Source organism: Pagrus major, chromosome 8 (assembly GCF_040436345.1).
Source record: "Pagrus major chromosome 8, Pma_NU_1.0".
Classification (NCBI taxonomy): Eukaryota; Metazoa; Chordata; class Actinopteri; order Spariformes; family Sparidae; genus Pagrus; species Pagrus major.
Window position 1 is genome coordinate 19,239,458 of NC_133222.1, and position 18,607 is coordinate 19,258,064.

At 40.3% G+C, this 18,607-nt stretch overlaps 1 protein-coding gene across 1 annotated transcript in view; it reads left to right on the top strand.

Annotated features, from left to right (window-relative positions):
• LOC141001587 (unconventional myosin-IXAa-like) overlaps positions 1-18,607 on the top strand; it is a 106,332-nt gene that overhangs the window by 41,924 nt on the left and 45,801 nt on the right. The window contains exons 5-7 of the mRNA XM_073472709.1: positions 8,277-8,374; positions 9,264-9,390; positions 15,874-15,963. Coding sequence (XP_073328810.1) covers positions 8,277-8,374; positions 9,264-9,390; positions 15,874-15,963 — 315 coding nt within the window. The remainder of the gene's footprint in view (positions 1-8,276; positions 8,375-9,263; positions 9,391-15,873; positions 15,964-18,607) is intronic.

Genomic DNA, 18,607 nt, shown 5'->3' on the forward strand with positions numbered 1-18,607 from the left:
TCATCTTCTCAGTTGCTGATCAATTGGGAAAGGTGTGAAATAATAACAATGTAACCTAGAAAACAGCCGTATATGGAATTACCCCAATATTTGAACACCAGTGGAAAATGGCTGCCGTGTGAATATGGTCCATGGATGCCCCTAAAATTGCCTGTTCTCCTCCATTTGTGGGCAGGTTTCATTCACAAACATGTTGTTAAAGAGTGAAAAGACGACTTTCCAGCCACGGAGCTGCAAGTCCTGCTGGTGGATAAATCAGAAGATTGGCAGTTTAGCAGAGTCAGTAGTGGTGTTAGAGGATCTGAAATTATACTTACAGATGTCAACGACATGTCATCAGAGGAACAATGTACTGCTCCAGAAGTAAAGAGGGAACAGCTTGTTTAAAAAAGACTTCTTTAGCATCTAAATGAGAGATATCTAGGGGAATGTTGGAATATAACAGCCTACAGTAGGAGATGTTGTACTGTAACAGAGACCTTATAGTCCCAGAATTGTCCTTTGCAATGTATAAATTGCTGTGCAAAAAAATGCCAATAGAAGTTGTTTATTTTACTGTGTAGGAAGGCAGACAACCTGTGCTTGAGTCATACAACACGTCTCGATCACCCAAAAATTGCGTGCGTACCTAAGAGACAATGATAAACAAAAGAAAAGGAGAATGCCAAAAATTCTCTTAACTCACCCAAACGTGCCACATGAAAATTAATCTGTTTGTACAAGTGGTTCTTGCATGAGGCCCAAAGTGACATTTCAGTTTTACTGACCTGTAAAGAATTCATTGTACGTTTGAACCATTTTCTCTCCTCACAAATGGGGAGAATTCATCTGTTATTTAAAAAAAAGATAAAGCTCAGGCGCCATGTAGGGAGATTTATTGAGACCCTGAGGACGATGTGATAGAACATTTCTGCATCTCCCTTCCCTCCTTTTTTCTCTGCTGGGTCTTATTTACTCATTTATCATAAGTGGATCACTGCTCAGCACTCTGATGTGTTGATTGCATCAGCTCAAAAATTCCAACCCTGCATCTCATGTGTGTCCTGTGTGTATGTGTGTTTACGTTCTTGTGCACATGCCAGAAGCCTCCATATGTGTGCATCCTTTGCAGTGCATCTGTGTGTGTTGGCAGCAGATGTGTGAGGATTCATATTCCCTCTTCCTATGGCAGTGCACCGGGGAGGCAACAACAAAAACCTCCTTTGTTCCTTTCTTTTGGCTTCCCCAAAAAAGTAACAGTTTTTTTTTTTTTTTTTTCCTCTCCTCCTCCCTTAATCCCCACGACAACAACCCCCCCACACCCTCCCCACACCCAACTCCATCCTCTGCTGCCGGCTGCCTGTTAGCATGCAGCTCTGTTTCCATGGCAACAGGAGTTAATCTGGCTCTCGTGCAGAGGGCGCCGGCGGTCGCGTGTGTTTGTGTGCACACGCGTTCGTCTGGGCGCACACACAGGCACTCCTCCTTACACACATGGTGTCACAAAGGAGCAAAATGATTATTCATATTTATCACTCTGCCCGCTCAGAGATGGATTTAGTTTTCTGTGTCTCTGTCTGTCTGTCTGTCTGTCTCACAGCGCTGCCTCTTAAGTACATGTACTCAAGACCTGTACTTAAAGTTGTAATTCTTAAATCGAGGCTGTGACCAATATTTAAATACTAAAAATGACAACGTGAAAACAATGTGGTGATGTGAAAGTGGTCGCTTATAGTGATGAACCTACAGACAGTTGGCGATTTGATGGGGGACGCCCTCCCCCTTGTCAGCAAAATATCACTAATATGCTGATTGTGTCCTAGCGTTTTTGGCAGTAGCAGCCCAGGAAACTCACAGACCAATTGCATGTTTTGATAATCATTCAGGTGACGCTATTCAGCCAACCAAATCTGTGTATTGCGTTGTGATTCGAGCAATAAATTACTATTTGATAAATACGCCATATCATATTTGAGGTGAAGTAGCAGGAAAGGCTGGGATAGCATGAGTATTATCTTAATGACAAACAGTAAAGCTGATATCAATGAGAAAAAGTTGTGCTGGATTACATGTACGCATCATATCCTGTTGGAATTAATGTGGCAATGGCGGACCCCGCCACTACCAATACAAACTACCTCATAGAGAGGCAGAATGTGCGTAATTTTATTGGATATTCCTTTTGATTTCATGAAAATCTTACGGATTATAACTTTAAGTACAATTTTGTGCCTAATGTTACTGCTTCTCCACTACATTTCAGCAGGAAAATATTTACTTTTAACTCCACGACATCTATTTGATGCCTATAACTACTAATGAATTTGCATAAAACATATGATTAATTTACAACAGTATAGTCACAGATTAAACTACCTAGTACAGTTTATAATGATGCTAAAATAAGCTTAAAACTTTAATTCCACATTACGCGTCATTAGTAATTATCCAATATTATACTGCAATATAAAACGAAATATAACAATCACTGGGTAATAAAAATTATACTTCTCTCTTATTTTACTAAAGTAATATTTTGAAGAGGTTAAGTTGTACTTGTAATTGAGTATTATTAGACTGTTCTATGGCTACTTTTAATTAAATTAAAAATAGAATAGACGTATGCAAAGTGTAAGAAAATCAGTTTTGCCACCCTGAACATAAAGTTTTCTGATTACGTCACGTCATGGATCAATTATTGCAGCTCTGGAGATTGTGCGTATGTTTGTGTCTGTGAGGATTAGTCATTTTTCCTCACGTATTAACACACTGTGTGTCATCTTTCGTATTACTGTGTGTAATTCATGCCTTCTTAACCGCTCTGCCTTGCTTCCAGATGACAAAGAAATCGCACAAACACCACTGGGACAATTACTATGAGAGCGATCTGGTCAGTATCATGTGGATGACAAGTTGTTTGTGTGCGTCTGTGCTCATGGGTGTGTCGTGGTACTCTGGGTTTTTGGTGCCAGTCCTGGTCTTGTCCTCTCCTCGCTGTCCACACCCGCCTGCTTTCACTGAAATGGACTAAAGATGGAGGCGACCTTAACTGACCTCAGCTGGTCGAGCTCCATAAAGAACCGCCTCTAAAGGGATTCCTTTAATGCAATGACTTTGACTTTAAAGTGAGGTATTTGAAATATTTGATAATTGATGGCAAAATTAACTCTGAGTTCCTTGTTTTAAAATTATATCAGAAACGTATTTCTGTCTCTTCAAAAGAGACATATATATGTAAGTTAAAGTTTTTCTAGATGAAATGGAGATCGTACATTCGTCATTTCTTTTGAAACCAAGAACATGACTTATTTAAACTGATTGATCAAATAAAACTCAAACATGAAGGAATCCCTTTAATCTGATCTTTGGCTTTGGATGCTTTGCTGTTGGGAGATGGGTGATGACGTCAAACTGGAAACCGCCGTCTCTAAAGGGAAGGTTCAGGATCTCACCTTCAACACTTCATTTACATTTATTAACTAACACGCACTAGACAGTGCAAAACAATGTGCTGCAGACAAAGTAGTAGCTGTAGAGTAAAAATACAGTGAAATTATAGTAGCAACATCCAACAGCATGTTCTTAAATTCAAGTGCAGGGAAGGAAAAGCATGAAATAAGCTTTGCCACTGAAGTGGTCAGTGGCAGAATGGAAAGCGTTTTCATGCAGACATTTCTAGTTTGATGAGTTATGATTAGTACAAAAGAATAATACAAATGATTATGAATATTCACGAGTGCTTCTAACTCTTATTATACAGCACTATAGGCGCATTATAACACATAATAGACGTGGGCTTCAAAGAAAGTGTTACCACAGTGGGTAAAAACTTAAACACATAATATAAACAAATTGGTTATTAAAGTTTATAATTGTGGTTGATTTGTAGACCTTCAGTGCTTCACAATAAAAGCATGTCAGTATTTTGCCAGTTGAATGTTTTTAATGTGAAGTAGCAGCGTACTTCCAGTAATACAGCTATTTTAAGGCTGTATGAGAGCGACTAATAAACTCTGAGGTTTAAATCGATGAGATAAAACAACAAACATGTTATTTTTATACTCTGCAGTAACATTTAGGATACAGAAGACGATAACTAACAGTGGTAGAAAGCATTTCTTTAAAGAAACGGTCATTGTTCATTATACTGCATGTGAACGTTTTAGTAGTGATCAACAGGACACACTTCACATCCTGAATCTTCCCTCTAAGTGTGTGGTCCATTTTGTGTGTGTGCGTGTTTCACCGGCCGTTGAGCGTGCCACTGTCTTGCCAGTCTCCACCTGAAGTGAGTAATGTTTGGTCAGTGGGATTTCTTGTGTGTGGTTAAAGGATTCAGTATCTCCTAATGGGAGATTATGTTACTTTGACTTTGCCCTTGAGCAAACACTTGACATGAGAGTAAGATAGTATAAATACAACTCGCCCATTGGTCTTACTGTATTTCCTTCTTGACTTTGGCTCTTTGTCTCCCACTTTTTTAAAAACTGTTCTTTTATCCAGGAAAGGCTTCCTGAGGACACTTGCTTTTTTTTCGTTCAGCATCTAATAAACCCCTCCTTTACAAGTTAAAGGGGTAATCCAACTAAAATCTGTCTTTTGAATATATAGGCTGAAATATGATGTTGTCATTTTAGATTCTAAGAATACACAATGGTGGTGAAATACAGTCATAGCAAGAACTGTGTAGTATCACTCCTGCAGAACAATCTCCACTTTGTTGCTCCTATGCAAGCAGCATATCTAGCAAGTTCTTGGCAACATGAAAATTACTGAACGTGATCAATGCTGAAGAACTAGATTATGCTACAGGAGTGATCTGAGAAGTTCCTGTCGACGTTGTGTAGATGTTTTGATTCATGTTTGTACTCCAGGTTGACACTTGAAGTTATTGTAACTAACTTCAACCTGACAACTGCAAACCTCTGAGAAGGAGAAGGCTACGCTGCAAACATTTCAGATCCAACCTCCCGTTGATTGTAGATTTTCAGTTGACTTTTCTTGTACATCTGGGGGTTAGTTCAAAGTATGCTTATTTGCTTTGAGAGTGAGATGAGGAAATTGACTTTGGTGAGTAAAAAATGGAGCTAGAGTCAGGATGTCTTTAGCCTAGCTTAGCACAAAAAAGAAAATGTCTAGCTTTACTAGAAAAGCTAGAAATCACTAAAGCATATACTGCTCAAGTGCAGGTTGCAAAATATTTCCTATTTCCTGAAATGTTGAACTACTCCTTTAACTTCTTGGACTCTCTCTGTTCTCTTTTTTCCATCTCATAAATTTCTCCTTACACAACCGTCCCCTCTTACTGTTTGCTGACACACTGTCTCTCTCAAGGGTCAGTCAATGACCTCATCAGTCTGTGACCCCGCCGTCTAAGGAGATGATGTCACTGTCTTCACAAACCCTCACACACATACAGAGAAGGCACAGCAGCCCTTGACAGCTGTCTGAGCATCTGACCAACCCTTTGGGCCTATTTAACCTTTGACCTTCGACGTTGGTCGATGTGTGGGGGGCACGCTGCAGTAAATAGAGACACTCAGCACTTTGAACAGTGACAAGTGTACACAGATTCCAGATGCAACGTCTGGAGCTGAAAATAGAAAATAAACGAAAGTGATTTTCATAAAAATCAAGTATTTGACTGAAGATCCCAAAGACCAAACATGTTGTGGATGTTTGCATTTGATGTGTGCAGTCGGGTGTTTGGTTCTGGGCCTCGGTGGCTGTGGGTTTGCATTTTGGGCCTTTTTGGGTGTCTTTGGTTTTTGGCCGTGTGGAATGTCTAGTGACCGGGTGGCATGCTGTTTTTGGCAACATTGACCAGGTGCCTTGACAACATAAATCACGCTTAAGTCATGGTAAGTAGCAGGAAAAGCCTCGACTGCATGCATACAACTTTTAACTGGATCCATGAGTGATCTGTTAAAAAGCTCCATGTGCAGCGTCAGCTGGGCTCCTGACTTGACTTAATTCAGTGTAAACCTGCACCAGAAGTGTTGCAACTGGCATAAAATATCAAGTTCTTCAGGGAGAAAAGATTCTTTGTTTAAAATAAGCAAGAAGAACAGATTGTTTCTTAATCATCCCTTTGCTGCACTCAAGCATCCCTTGTTCTTTTTTTTTTTTTTTCCAAGTACCAATACCTAAGGTTTGGGTTTTTGACCAAAGTATTCCCTCGCAACTTGCCAAAATTGATCTCTTTATTTTCTCAACTTCCTTCAACGTATCACATTGTGCTGCTTGGCGCTGATGTCCAACATACCCGGCAATTTGAAAAGTGGCTTTTCCCGGGTCTCGCCGTAGTTCGAGAAGCCTCAAAACCCCTTTGTTGCAATTGGAGAAGCTCACAGGAGAAACACGATTGTTGGCTCTGCAGCTCCTGACTAGTTGTAAGCCAAAGGAAAACAGTGGAGAGGCAGAGGAGTGTTGAATGTTCAAGTGTAGAAGAGGCAATCCAGAGTGTGGATTATGGGTTCCTGTGTCTTCTTTCGCTGGACGGTCGCTGTGGTATGTGCTAATTACAGCCTGAGAGAGGCTCGCTGCTGGAGCAGAGACATGCTGACCGACCGGAGGGCCCGAGGAGACACACACACTTACACACAGTCACCGTATAAACACATATCCGCTCTCTCCTTTACAATCACTGTATCTTAGTGTCTCCCAATTACACAGAAATGCAGTCAGACTTGCGTTTAGTTTCCTCAGCTAACAAAAACTCACAAGATTTTCTTCCTTTTCTGACATTAAGACATGCTGCTTTTATTAATCACTTCAAAGTGAACCTACGGTTTAATTGATTAATCACTGTCATCTGCTGAGCTGAGTCAGACGACCATGACAACATTTTGTCTCCTGTAATCACTTTAGTTCCAGCATGGTGGTGTCACCCATTGAAAACGTGGCCTTTGCGGTCTCATGTAGCTTCATTACGAGCGGACTTTAAAGTCGACTTTGACTTCAACACCATTGACTCATCACTTCACTTGGACTTCAGCCGTTTGGCTCGGAATGACTTTGTTTTCCCTCCGTCCCAGTGATTGGAAATGATGTTATAAATAAAGTATTCAAAGGAAGAAACATCAGCTCTTGATTTCTTTGAGTCAATCCAGCGGCCAATGTTAATATATCTTTGTTTGATCAGGGACAATGCACAAAAAAACCATTAACCCTGTAGAATATTTCTGTTTTCCATCAGTAGTCCTTGGACAGGTAGATAGAAAAAATAATTAGTAAGAGAATTAGACATTAAGAAAGCACAAAGAAAAGGACTGTACCACAGGAATTTGTCACATTTATTTGAAAGTCCTAAATCATTTTGAAATTATTTCAAAAGCCCTTTTTTCAGCAAAAAAAAACTTGGTGAAGGGCGCATAATGACTTTACTGGCATTTGAGGCACTTAACATTTTCTACTACTTTATATTTCCACTTCACTACGTTTTGGAGGCAAATATTGTACTTTTATTCCACTAAATGTATTTGATTACTGTAGTTGCTGGTTACTTTGCAGATTAAATTCTGAATCAGAGCCAAAGTTGCACATTTCTAAATTAATTTATTTTATCAGCAATCGGATAAAAAAACACTGATGCTGATAATCAGAAAAATGCTTATTATTGGATCGATAATCAGTGAACCCAGAGTATACAGTTTATACATAAATGTAAATATATGTGTAATTTACTTTTACTTGTACTTCTGATATTTAAGTACATTTATTGCCAGAAAATTACTTTTAATACTGAAGTACGGTTAATATCAGATACTTGAAGACTTTTACTGAAGTGCTGTTCATATGGGGGACTTTCACTTTTACCAAAGTAATATTGTAACACTTTATCTTTACTTTTATCGAAGTATGATTTTTTTAGGTACTTTAAACACTAATGACTCATTTTAGGACTCGATAGGCAACATGAAGGACTTGGACTGGACTCGGGCCTTGTCGGTTATGACATGCGGACTTGGGATTTACTTGTGACTTCCAAAACTAAACTCTTCTACCTCTGATTTATTGATATTCCTCCTATGTGCCCTTCTCATAGGATTCAACCTTCCATAATCACACACATAAAAAGTGTCATTTAGCTTCTGCAGGACACTTGTTCAGTAGATACATCCATTAGGTGTCACAGAGAGCCAAGTCTTTATCCTTTGTGATAGTATAGTTATCAAACAGGTTTTCGTTAAGTTTTATATGTCATATATTCCTTTAACAATCCTTTGTGATGCTGATGCCTCTTTCTGTCTTCCTCTGTTCTTCTCTCTTTGTGTGTTTCCACCTGACACCAGCAGGACTGCTTCACAGTGGAAGGAGAGGATCTGAAACACGACTTTGAGCGGCTGCAGCTGGCGATGGAGATGGTCGGCTTCTTGCCCACCACACGCAAACAGTAAGATGAGCTACGTGATTTATACAACTGTTCTCATCTAACTGATTACAGAACCTCAAGTCTGTCTGTTAGAATCAGGGTCAGGAATGTTTTTGAATTTGCAGAAATGTATTGAATTATATTTCTGTTGAAACATATTACGAGCTTGGCAGATGTGGGAACATAAAGGGGCTTAAAATGATGATGTCTGATGGCTCAAAAATCAGTAGCTCAAAGCATGTTGTGCCATTCTCCTTTAAATATTTATAGTGTTTTGGAGATGAATGGAGTCCGTGAAGTAACTGCACTTTAGTTTAAACTCTGAAAGTAAACAGGCATCAGTCAGAAATTAAAACTGACATCCTGATCATTTTCTACCCACTGGAAAAAGCAATCAGCAATAAATATTTCATCAGATTATAAATTTTTTTATCAGTCTCCGTTTGGTGTAGAGCCATGGATCATATTGGGCAGGACTTCATGGTGCATACAAGAGCACATTGTAAACTCTATGCTTTGTACAGCAGAGCGCATGGTCACCAACAGAGACTTAATGTTGCATTCAAGGGCACCTTGTCACAATTTTCTGGGACATGTTAGAGGCGTCAGTGGATATATTTTTTTTACAAAAATCAATAAAGTTTGCAGTTTGAACATTAAACATCTTGTCTTTGTACTGCATTCAGTTGAATATAGGTTGGAAATTATTTGTAAATCATTGCATTCTGTTTTCATTTACATTTTTCACAGCGTCCCAACATTTTTGAAAGCAGGTTGATAAAAAAAGAGACCATCCAATAGCACAAATGTCCCACTGTGTCACAACTCTAAACACGTTCAGCGAGACAGAAGCTCGGTTTCCCACCATCATGTAAATGTTTAAACAATAAGTGCCTTTCTTCTTTGTCAGGATCTTCTCCCTGCTGTCAGCAATTCTCCACCTGGGAAACATCCGCTACAAGAAAAAGACCTACAGGGACGATTCCATTGACATCTGCAACCCAGAGGTCCTGCCCATCGTCTCAGAGCTGCTAGAGGTGAGCAGCCTTTTTTTCACTGGTTCACAGCATCAAAGTTCGACTATTACTAATTTTCAAATCAACACATTTAATGCAACTGGAAAAATGTAATTCGATTTTGATAATAATCCAGTTTCCATCTAAAAACCCAACAGAAACGGCCACATATGACATGTCTGAGTTGTCTGAACGTTTTGTCTTCTGACTTTATGCTGACATACAATACTCTAAATACTTTGAAGGATAATAAAAAAGAAGAATTGGAGCAGGGCTTTACCACAGGGCTTGTTTATTCTCCCTAAATACTTTCTTTGCCGTTTTGTCTCCCGAAGTTATTCCATCACATGCCTGCTGGACATACTTAAAACTGTACGGACTTAGTGAACTTAGTGAAAAACAAGTCGCATCCATTTGAGTGAATGAGTTTTCCTTTTCCTAGACACTGTGAAAAATCATGATTCCTACTGCCAGAGTTTACCTCCCATGTGGAGCTTTACAAAAAGCCTTTTAGAGAGCTGAGGACTCTCTGCCTACAAGCACAGCTTGTGGTGACAGCGGAAGTTAAGAGGTGCTTCAGGTCCCAAAGAGCCGTCCAACCACCCAGTGCTTCCACAAAGTGCTGTTTGTGTTGAGGCTATTCTCAGACCTCTTGTGCCGGCAGGCTGTTGCGTAGGTGAGCTTTCCCACCAGGGCCGAGTACTTGTTGTTGTCCCTGAATCACCTGCAGGGTTAAATCATAATATGATGATTATAAAAACACATTGGACACTGATTAAAGCTTCAACAATGGCACCATCTGTCATTAATGACTCACCTTTCCACAACTTTGTGTTCTTTAACTGGTTATAAAACAGCCTCAGTTTAATACTGATGCCTCTATATGACCTACTTTAAACGACAAGTTCACACAAAAATGACACTTTTAGGTGAACATCCTTTAAAGCGAACGATACCATAAGCAAGAAGTTTGGCTGCTATTTCAAAATTATAAAAGTAAAAAAGTAATTGTTAATGCTGTCAGCTGGTCAGATTGAGACTTATCTGGGGTTGACAAGTAAAACAATGTTTACAAAGTTTGTCTCCTTCACACGATTTAAAATGATTGTATGCAGTGGTCAGATCAAGATTTTTATTACAGGAGGCTTTTGTCCACAGGGGCCGCCAGAATCATCAAGAAGCAGCTTTGATGTTGAGATTATGTTTTTTTAAACCACTTATTTTTTTGCAAAATACTGCTGATTTCTGCCTCGGCTCATCAGCTGTAAATTGTCAGTCACTCGCAGTATTGATGTGTGGTGGGTGGTCAGTGCTTGTCCAATCACATCCTTGCTTGTACAGTCATTTTCTTGTCTAATTGCATATTTGCAAGCAGATTGGTTTGCTCAGTGGCAGCACTTTGTCTCTGCGAATAAAGTTCATGTGAAGTTCAGCCAACAAATGGTTTCAGAAACATTATAATAGAAGCAGTTCAGTAGAAGAGAAACTGCCTCGGATTATTTATAGACTGCAGAATTGGTGCATTGTGGACAGTCTCATGCTGATTCATTGTTCCTCTTTTGCTTCATTTAATTTATTCTAACATTTTCATAACCTGACTTGTATTTTATTACTGCACAAACAAAAGCTAATATATAAAGTGGTTCTTATGAAGCCTTTGATCTCTGCATATATCTTCCTGACCACAATATAGTAGTAATTATCCAACATACACTAATCAGTCTGGTCTGTAGCTTCAGGCTGCTTTGGACTCTTAATGGTCTACAATGAGCGACATGGAAAAACATTTCCTGGCATGGGTTCACGTGCCATGCAGCGTTTACAAATTTATGATGTTGTGCTGAATTTAGGTTAATTCTTGACACTGAGTGCAGACCACACACACACACACACACACACACACACACACACACACACACACACACACACACACACACACACACACACACACACACACATGCTCATCAGTGTGCACCGCGAGGACAGCTCAAACATCCACATGCTGTTCTGATTATACCTTGGGACTGAGGGGTGGTGGCACGTCCCAGTCCCTGTTACAAACTTCAATGACTAGCCGGATGTGCTTGTTGAGTCGCTGACAAAACAATGTCCGAAGTGTGCCGGAGACTCCTGTCAACAGCACAGCAGGGATGTTATGGCTGTGCAGAGCCTGCCAGGGTTCCCTTTAACATCCAGACTGGTGTCTTTGACTCCTGAGAGGCCCAGAGAGGCAGTGACGTGAGCGGAGCCACATGTTGGCCACATGCTCGGGGTTACTGTTTTAAGTTCAAGTTTATTTGGATGTCTGTTATGTTGGTGCAAGAGCAGTGGCTATTTGTCCCCAGGGACGTATAAAACATTCTTAAAGCAAAGAAGAAGAAAGGAAGGAAAACCAAAACACAGCTTAATGAAATCAAACAAAGAGTCGCAATGAAACAGCATTTTGAGGGCTTCTTAACCCTTTAATTTCTGCTGAAACATTATGTTTCAATGAGGGATCAACCAATGGGAAGTCAGTTTTGTTTGATGTGAGGAGTGGAGCAGAGGACAGATTATTAAAGAATATGTGATGGTTGTATTGGTTTCATGCAGCAACTGTTAAAAATTGTTTTTTTTTTTTTCAGGAAGTTTGTTTAATATAATTTTGATAAACAAGCATCAAAGATGCAATATACAGTATAAGAGTTGGCCACATGTTGAATTCATACTCCAAACAAATAGGGGCAGCACATCACCAGAGTAACTGCTAACTGCTGCTAAATGTAGCAGCCGTTACGAGTTAGCTCAGTTAGCCGTGTAGCTAGCAGTCCTATAAACCGACTCATGTATGCCCATGCTGTGAGTTCAGCTGCTGGCAAAGGAGCCTTGGATCACTAGGGCTAGCGGGTTAGCATGCTAACTTCAGTACAGTAGATGTCTCTGGAACACAAGACTAGTGGTCCATGACATAACGTCAAAACTGATATTTCTTCACATTCTGTGGATAATTTTGGATGTTTTTAACTAACATTTTCACATATTGCGCCTTTAAGACAGAACCTTTGAATTTCTTTTAAAATTGAATTTCCTTGATGCTTAGAGAATGGATGTATAGACCAGACAGGCGCCATCAACACTACTCTGCACTTAATTTTTATGATGATGCATGGCTCTATTTTAAGGATCCTTTGCATAAAAGGCTAACATAGCTTGTTGATGTTTGCTAAATGCAGTGTTGTGTGAGTCATGCGAGGCTGGAATTGCTTCAAGGCAAAGTTCAGCTGAAGTGCAACCACTGGCTCTGAGTGAGGTCGTAATTTACATGAATAACCACTGAATCATTTCGTGCTTCACTTTGATATGTAAAATTGGCAACATTTTAGGCAGGATGCGATGTGAACCACTGGCAGCATACTGACGTGAAACACCTCTCAAGGAGAACTGATTGGCATGGAGTGAGTGTGGATTGATGATTGAATGAAAGAAGCTGGGACTTCCTGTTTCCTGTTTCCTACTAGAAGTAGAGCTCGTAGGAGCTAATGGACGGCTGACAGACTGGATCCTCTGAGCTGTTGAGTTGAGTGATTTGACTTAACCACAAACATTCCTGCACAAACTGACAATCAGTCCTGAGAGAGTATCTTACTGTGAGAACAAATCCCACTAAAGCTTTTTTTTTATGGTATTTGAATGCAAAAAAACTAAGCTTGAAACGCAGCCCGAGGCCAGTCCAGTTCAGATGTTCTGTGTATTTTGTTTTATTTTCCTTATCAATAAGCAAACAGTAGTTTCCCTTCAAGCATTTTTTAAGCCTTTTTATGCCTCCACACTTATAAACAATATTTAATGTCAGATGTATTGGTTTTTACTGTCTGTGGCTTTAATTAGGAGCAGAATGTGGTCAACAAGGTCAACAACATGGTGATGTTTTCACCATCTACTACCTACTGTACTGGATTGTATCACAGATTGGACACACATCTTATTAAGTGAAAAACATTTAAAGAATCTTAAATAAGTAATCATAAATGAGTGTGCCCTCAGTCTTGGCGACAGGCTTAGGCAATTCAAAATAAATTAGGAAACTAATATGGGATGGTTCTTCAGTGAGCTAGACAGCTTCTTCAAGTCATTCATGTGAGGATATTCACGTTTTTCTGGATTGACGATTATCCAGATGATGAAAATTCATCACAATTGACTTATTCTGTTTTTTAACCCAATCCATGATGAAGTGTTTTATTGGCCCATCCCTAATCCACCTGTTACTGATTTTGACCTGACTGTGAGGTCTTGTTTTTTTAGGCTTTGGAAATTATATGAAAACACTGTTTACATGATCAGGATACAAATTGTTGCTAAACACGTCTTTGGACCATCTTCAAAGTTTATTTGCTGGTGGTAGCATATAGCACAAAATGTAGGGAGAAGAAAAAAAAACAGAGAGGTGACTGATGCTGTCCAAGTTCGTGCATTGAGGGAAAGCAGTGGTGCTCAGGATCAGCCAATTTTGGTGGTGTTTGCTTTTACGAAAAGAGCGAGCAGCATCTGTCAGAGCTAAAGATTTGCTTCCCCAGAATCAGACTTAAGGGAAAAAAAAAAAAACTGGTTAATTTGAGAACAGAATCACTGACCCCAAACCAGTGCTTACACACTTCTGTGTATTATGGTATTAGAGTTGTGATCATAGACGGAGCAGCAAGCCTGTTACCAAGCGACTAATACATGGAAATGTAGCGGCTAAAGACCAATCACCAGGCTGCAGAATAGGCTTTGCTCATAGTCGAGGGATTATCAGGCAGTGTGAAATGAAGTCTGATTATGCCACCCCCCCCCTACCGACCCACTCCCATACACACACACATGCAGCCCTCCTCCTGTCCTCCCTTCTCTGTTTATGTCAAAGTCTGTACAAAGGAGGCAGTTGACGAAAGTGGATCCATAATGGTTTTAACTCTAACATTAACACCCTTTGCCTTTTATGCATGAAGACATCAGGCAGTCCCTCAAAGACACGCTGTCATATGTATTCACACACACACATAAACACACGTGGTCTCAGCAGCAGCTGTTCGGCCCAATCCCATAATCCTTGTAGATGGAGAAGATGTGTGCGGTGACATCTGCTTCTGCTAGTGTGGCCCTGTCATCAATGGTCTGTCAGAGGCCAAGTGTAGGGTCTGTGCTAACTGGCATGCAAGGCCACATACTTTATTACTGTACTACATGTGAGGACGTAGAGCAGAGTTTACTTGCTGATGTTGACCAGCTGTAATAGTTAGAAGCCACAGAGTTTTTATAAAAAAACAGTTTAGTGAATCAAAGATGAGTGATGTCACAGTGTTTGTAATTTTCTTAATTCTGTTAATCCAATTTTGCCATAAAGCAAATACCTTGCATACCTCCGCCAAGGCCCAACAGTCCCCTTTTATACTCATACAGTAGATACCAGCCACCTCAAAACACCGGATTTATTTCATCAAGATCCATGCCTTATTTGCCGACAAATGAATGAAAATATTCTATCTCACAATGTTAAAGAAAGTGAGAAAAAATCCCTGGATCAAGACTTAATGGGGTCTATTCTGGACCAAGACCCATCCTCCATCCAAGTTTTGTGGAAATCTTTTCAGTAGTTTTTGTGTAATCCTGATCACAAACCAACCAACCAACCATGAAACGGACACAGGTGAAAACATAACCTCCTTAGTGGCAGTAAAAATGGCTTTGGTTTAAACAAATATGCTGTTTTCTCTACCTTCAAACAAATCCATGTTGTCTAGTGGTGCAGTAAATCCTCTTATTGCCCAGCTGTGAGGTCAGTCATCTCCAGCTGTTAGTTGATATCAAATATTCATCTTTATATTTTTTGACAGTACTTAACATATGCTTAATGGAGGTCAGAGTTTAAAGCAAATCCAAAGGACATTTCAACAATGTTTTCCTCTGATAAACTGTCAAAATGTTTTTTCAATCAGACTCATTTGCATGAAAACTTCTGTGGTACAGTTTCGATGTCTTGTTTAAAGACGCTTCAGTGTGTGATGTTTCTATACGGAGTAAAAAAGGTTTACAGTCATGTCGAGTAGGAAAAAACATCACACGTGGCTCCGGAGAAAGTTTTGTCATTTTAGCACATCATAGTGATAACATCATGTATAATCTTGGCTTTGGCTGGAAAATAAACATTTTAATGGACGAGAATTAGTGAGGGGTATGGAGCAGGGATGGTATTTACAAAGGTCAGTAGAATTATGGGAAATGTAGTTCTTGGAGCCATACAAGGAACTAAAAGTCTTAATATCTCAATTTCAATTATTCCCCCACAAAGAAATCTCACTTCAGCTTAATTTGCTATGATCGGTGACCCTTTATAATGCATACAATGTTTTATTTTATTTTATCCCTGATAATCCCCGATCGTACTTGAATGCATCACACCTTAAACAACACATCCCTCCAACATCATGTAAACATCCAAGTGACACCAAACTCTTCTCTTTATCTTTTTTTTCTCCTCTTCAGGTCAAAGAGGAGATTCTGCTGGAAGCCCTGACGACCAGGAAGACGGTGACAGTCGGAGAGAGGCTCATCGTACCCTACAAACTCGCCGAGGTGACCTATTTAGTTACTTTTTAGTTACCACATCAAAATATGACACCTTCCCTCCTTAGTATCAAACCCACAGACTGAATCTGACCTTCTAAAACTGATAACCTATGACTGGTAAACCCCCTCTGAGGCTGTGTGGTCCACAGACTTAACGGAACAGGACATTAAGGGATATTTTAAACCCCTTTTATAGTTTTCTTCTTTCTTATTAATGTACAGAATTGCCTGTGTGAAGGCGGCAGGAGGAATAGCATGAATAAATTCCAGTCAGTCTCATGAAAGCATTCTGATGGCGAATGATTTGTCATGAAGTGCGTCAGCTGTGGGGGAGATTCTGTGTTTGTGGGCTTGTCTGGGGACTTTGTTGTGGCACTTCCCCTGCCCCAACCTTCTCTTTCTTAGGCTCTTTTGATAGGGGTCTCTTCCTCTGCAACTTCCTGTTTCCTGTCGAGTCAAGGAACCGTGCGACTTAACCCTGTCCATACAGCCCTCTGGATGTAGTCTGTGAAATATACCTCCAGGATGCTTAGTTGACCTAGATAGACTCCTCTGATGTCTCTCATTGTGCCAGTGAGTATTAATATTCAGCGGTTTTCGTTTATCTCTTCGTCCCTGAAGTCTTTGATGGTTCAGCGTAGGATTGAATCTGGTCCAGCTCTCTGCTCGTGTCTGCAGGGCCTTTTTTCTGAGGAAGGAAATGCTACACATAGATGGTCTGTTACCCTGCTCGGCTCCACCCCCACATCTGATCTACGGGTTAGTTTAGCCCAACAATGGTTGCTCCCGCTCTCACACGCCCCCCATCTCTCCAGTCATGTGGTCTGGTCTCAGGAATGTGCAACCTTCACTGGAATATACAGTACAGAGGCCAAAAGCCGGATCTAGCCTGTCTCTGTTTGTCTCTTTCTCTCTCTTTCTCCTTCAGTCAAACACATTCCCTTCTTCAAAACTAGCTGTGTAAGGGAGGCTCAGACGATGTGATCAGACACTTAATCCTGGACGAGGGCTGCAGCTATGATAAACCCTGTCCTGGAGCTTCTGGTGTCATGCCATGGAAGTTCCCTCCTATCCTTCACGAGAAGACCTTATCTTGAAAAGAGCAAATGGCAGATGGAAATAGAAAGACCTGGAGAGACTGAGGCAGAGACCTTTCAATCTCTGAAAAAAACCCCACTGACAGAAAAGGAAAAGATTGAAAAAAATATAGAATAGCATAACTGGAAATCCCCAGTTGTGCGCACAAAGAGAAGAAAAAGAGTCTTTTTACCTGTCACCATATAGCTGTAAATGAAAGCCCATTAAAGTTAAAGAAAAAAATAAAATTTAGCTTTAATATAAAAAATCCAATTGTAAGTCATAATTATGAGATGATTATTAAATAAATGTTGACTTTTTATCTCATAATTTTGACAAAGAATCATAGTTTAAATGTTTCAGCAGGAATTTAGGGGATTCGCAGATGTTCTGTGAATATTTGACATAATAGAAATACGTGGCTCTTTAATCTCTTACTTCAGTAGCTAATCGCTAACTCCCTCTGTTCATGATGTGGTGCTGGGCAGGTAGCACACAGTGAGTTTTAAGAGCTCTTTTGCTGAAAGTAGCTGCTCCAAAATAACACTGAGAGGTAAGAGTGAGCCAGAATTGTGAAGTTACAGGCTGTAAAACCAAAACAATGAGCCGAAAGATGTTGTGAAGGGACTTTTCACATACACACAGTCTTGTGATCCATTATAAGCACTAAAATATGAATTATAGTCACTTGAAGTCAAGCTAGCAAATATCAAGGTAAGGAGTACACACACCTACAAGTTTGTATTGCTGTACTCTCAGCACCCTCATTTATACAATGGATTCTCCAGCCACTAACCCTGACCTTAACCATCACCACTGTACACCTAACCCCAGCTATTCCCCCTGACCTTAAACTGAATCTGATTCCAACTCTTAAACAAAGTCTCTACCCTCAAACAACCACTTGAAGAAGTGAGCATCAGCCAGAATTTCCTCACTTTCCAAAAACATCTTCACTTTCTATATCTGACACTCAAAACGGTCCTCACAAAGATACACACACACACACAAACACACCACGAGAGCAAGTGACGCCCTGCCCTGACCTGACTGAGGGCCGTGGGAGCGAGTCGAGGCCACCTGTGGAATCCATAACACGCCTGTTTTTATACAAAGGAAATGTGGAAAAAGAACCTGGCAAATGTTGCTGCTTCTTCTCAGAAATGATTTCTTCCTACTTGGATGAGACAAGTTTGAGAAAGTGTGCTAGGCAGCTGTCCCATCCACCCACGATTGAGATGGGGAGATTTTCGCGAAGTGTCTGACCTGCTGAACCTTGGCCTGCTGCAGAGCCGAGGTTGGACAGCCCCGGTTGAGTCAGGTGGAATGTGTTTATGAATTGCTTGGCTTCGGTTCCAGAGTATCAATGAGAGCAAAAGTGATTCCTTATTGAAGCAGGGAAACTGGGCTCAGCAACCTGTAAGGAGTTCAGAATCTGGAGTTGAGTTTGTTGTTTCAGTCTCTAAAGAAGTGCCTCAGGGGCTGAATGAGTCATGAAAATGCACATTTTTGTATTAAATCCAGCCTTTGATTCTTTTTCATGTCACCCCTGATTTTGTTTTGTTTGTTGTTG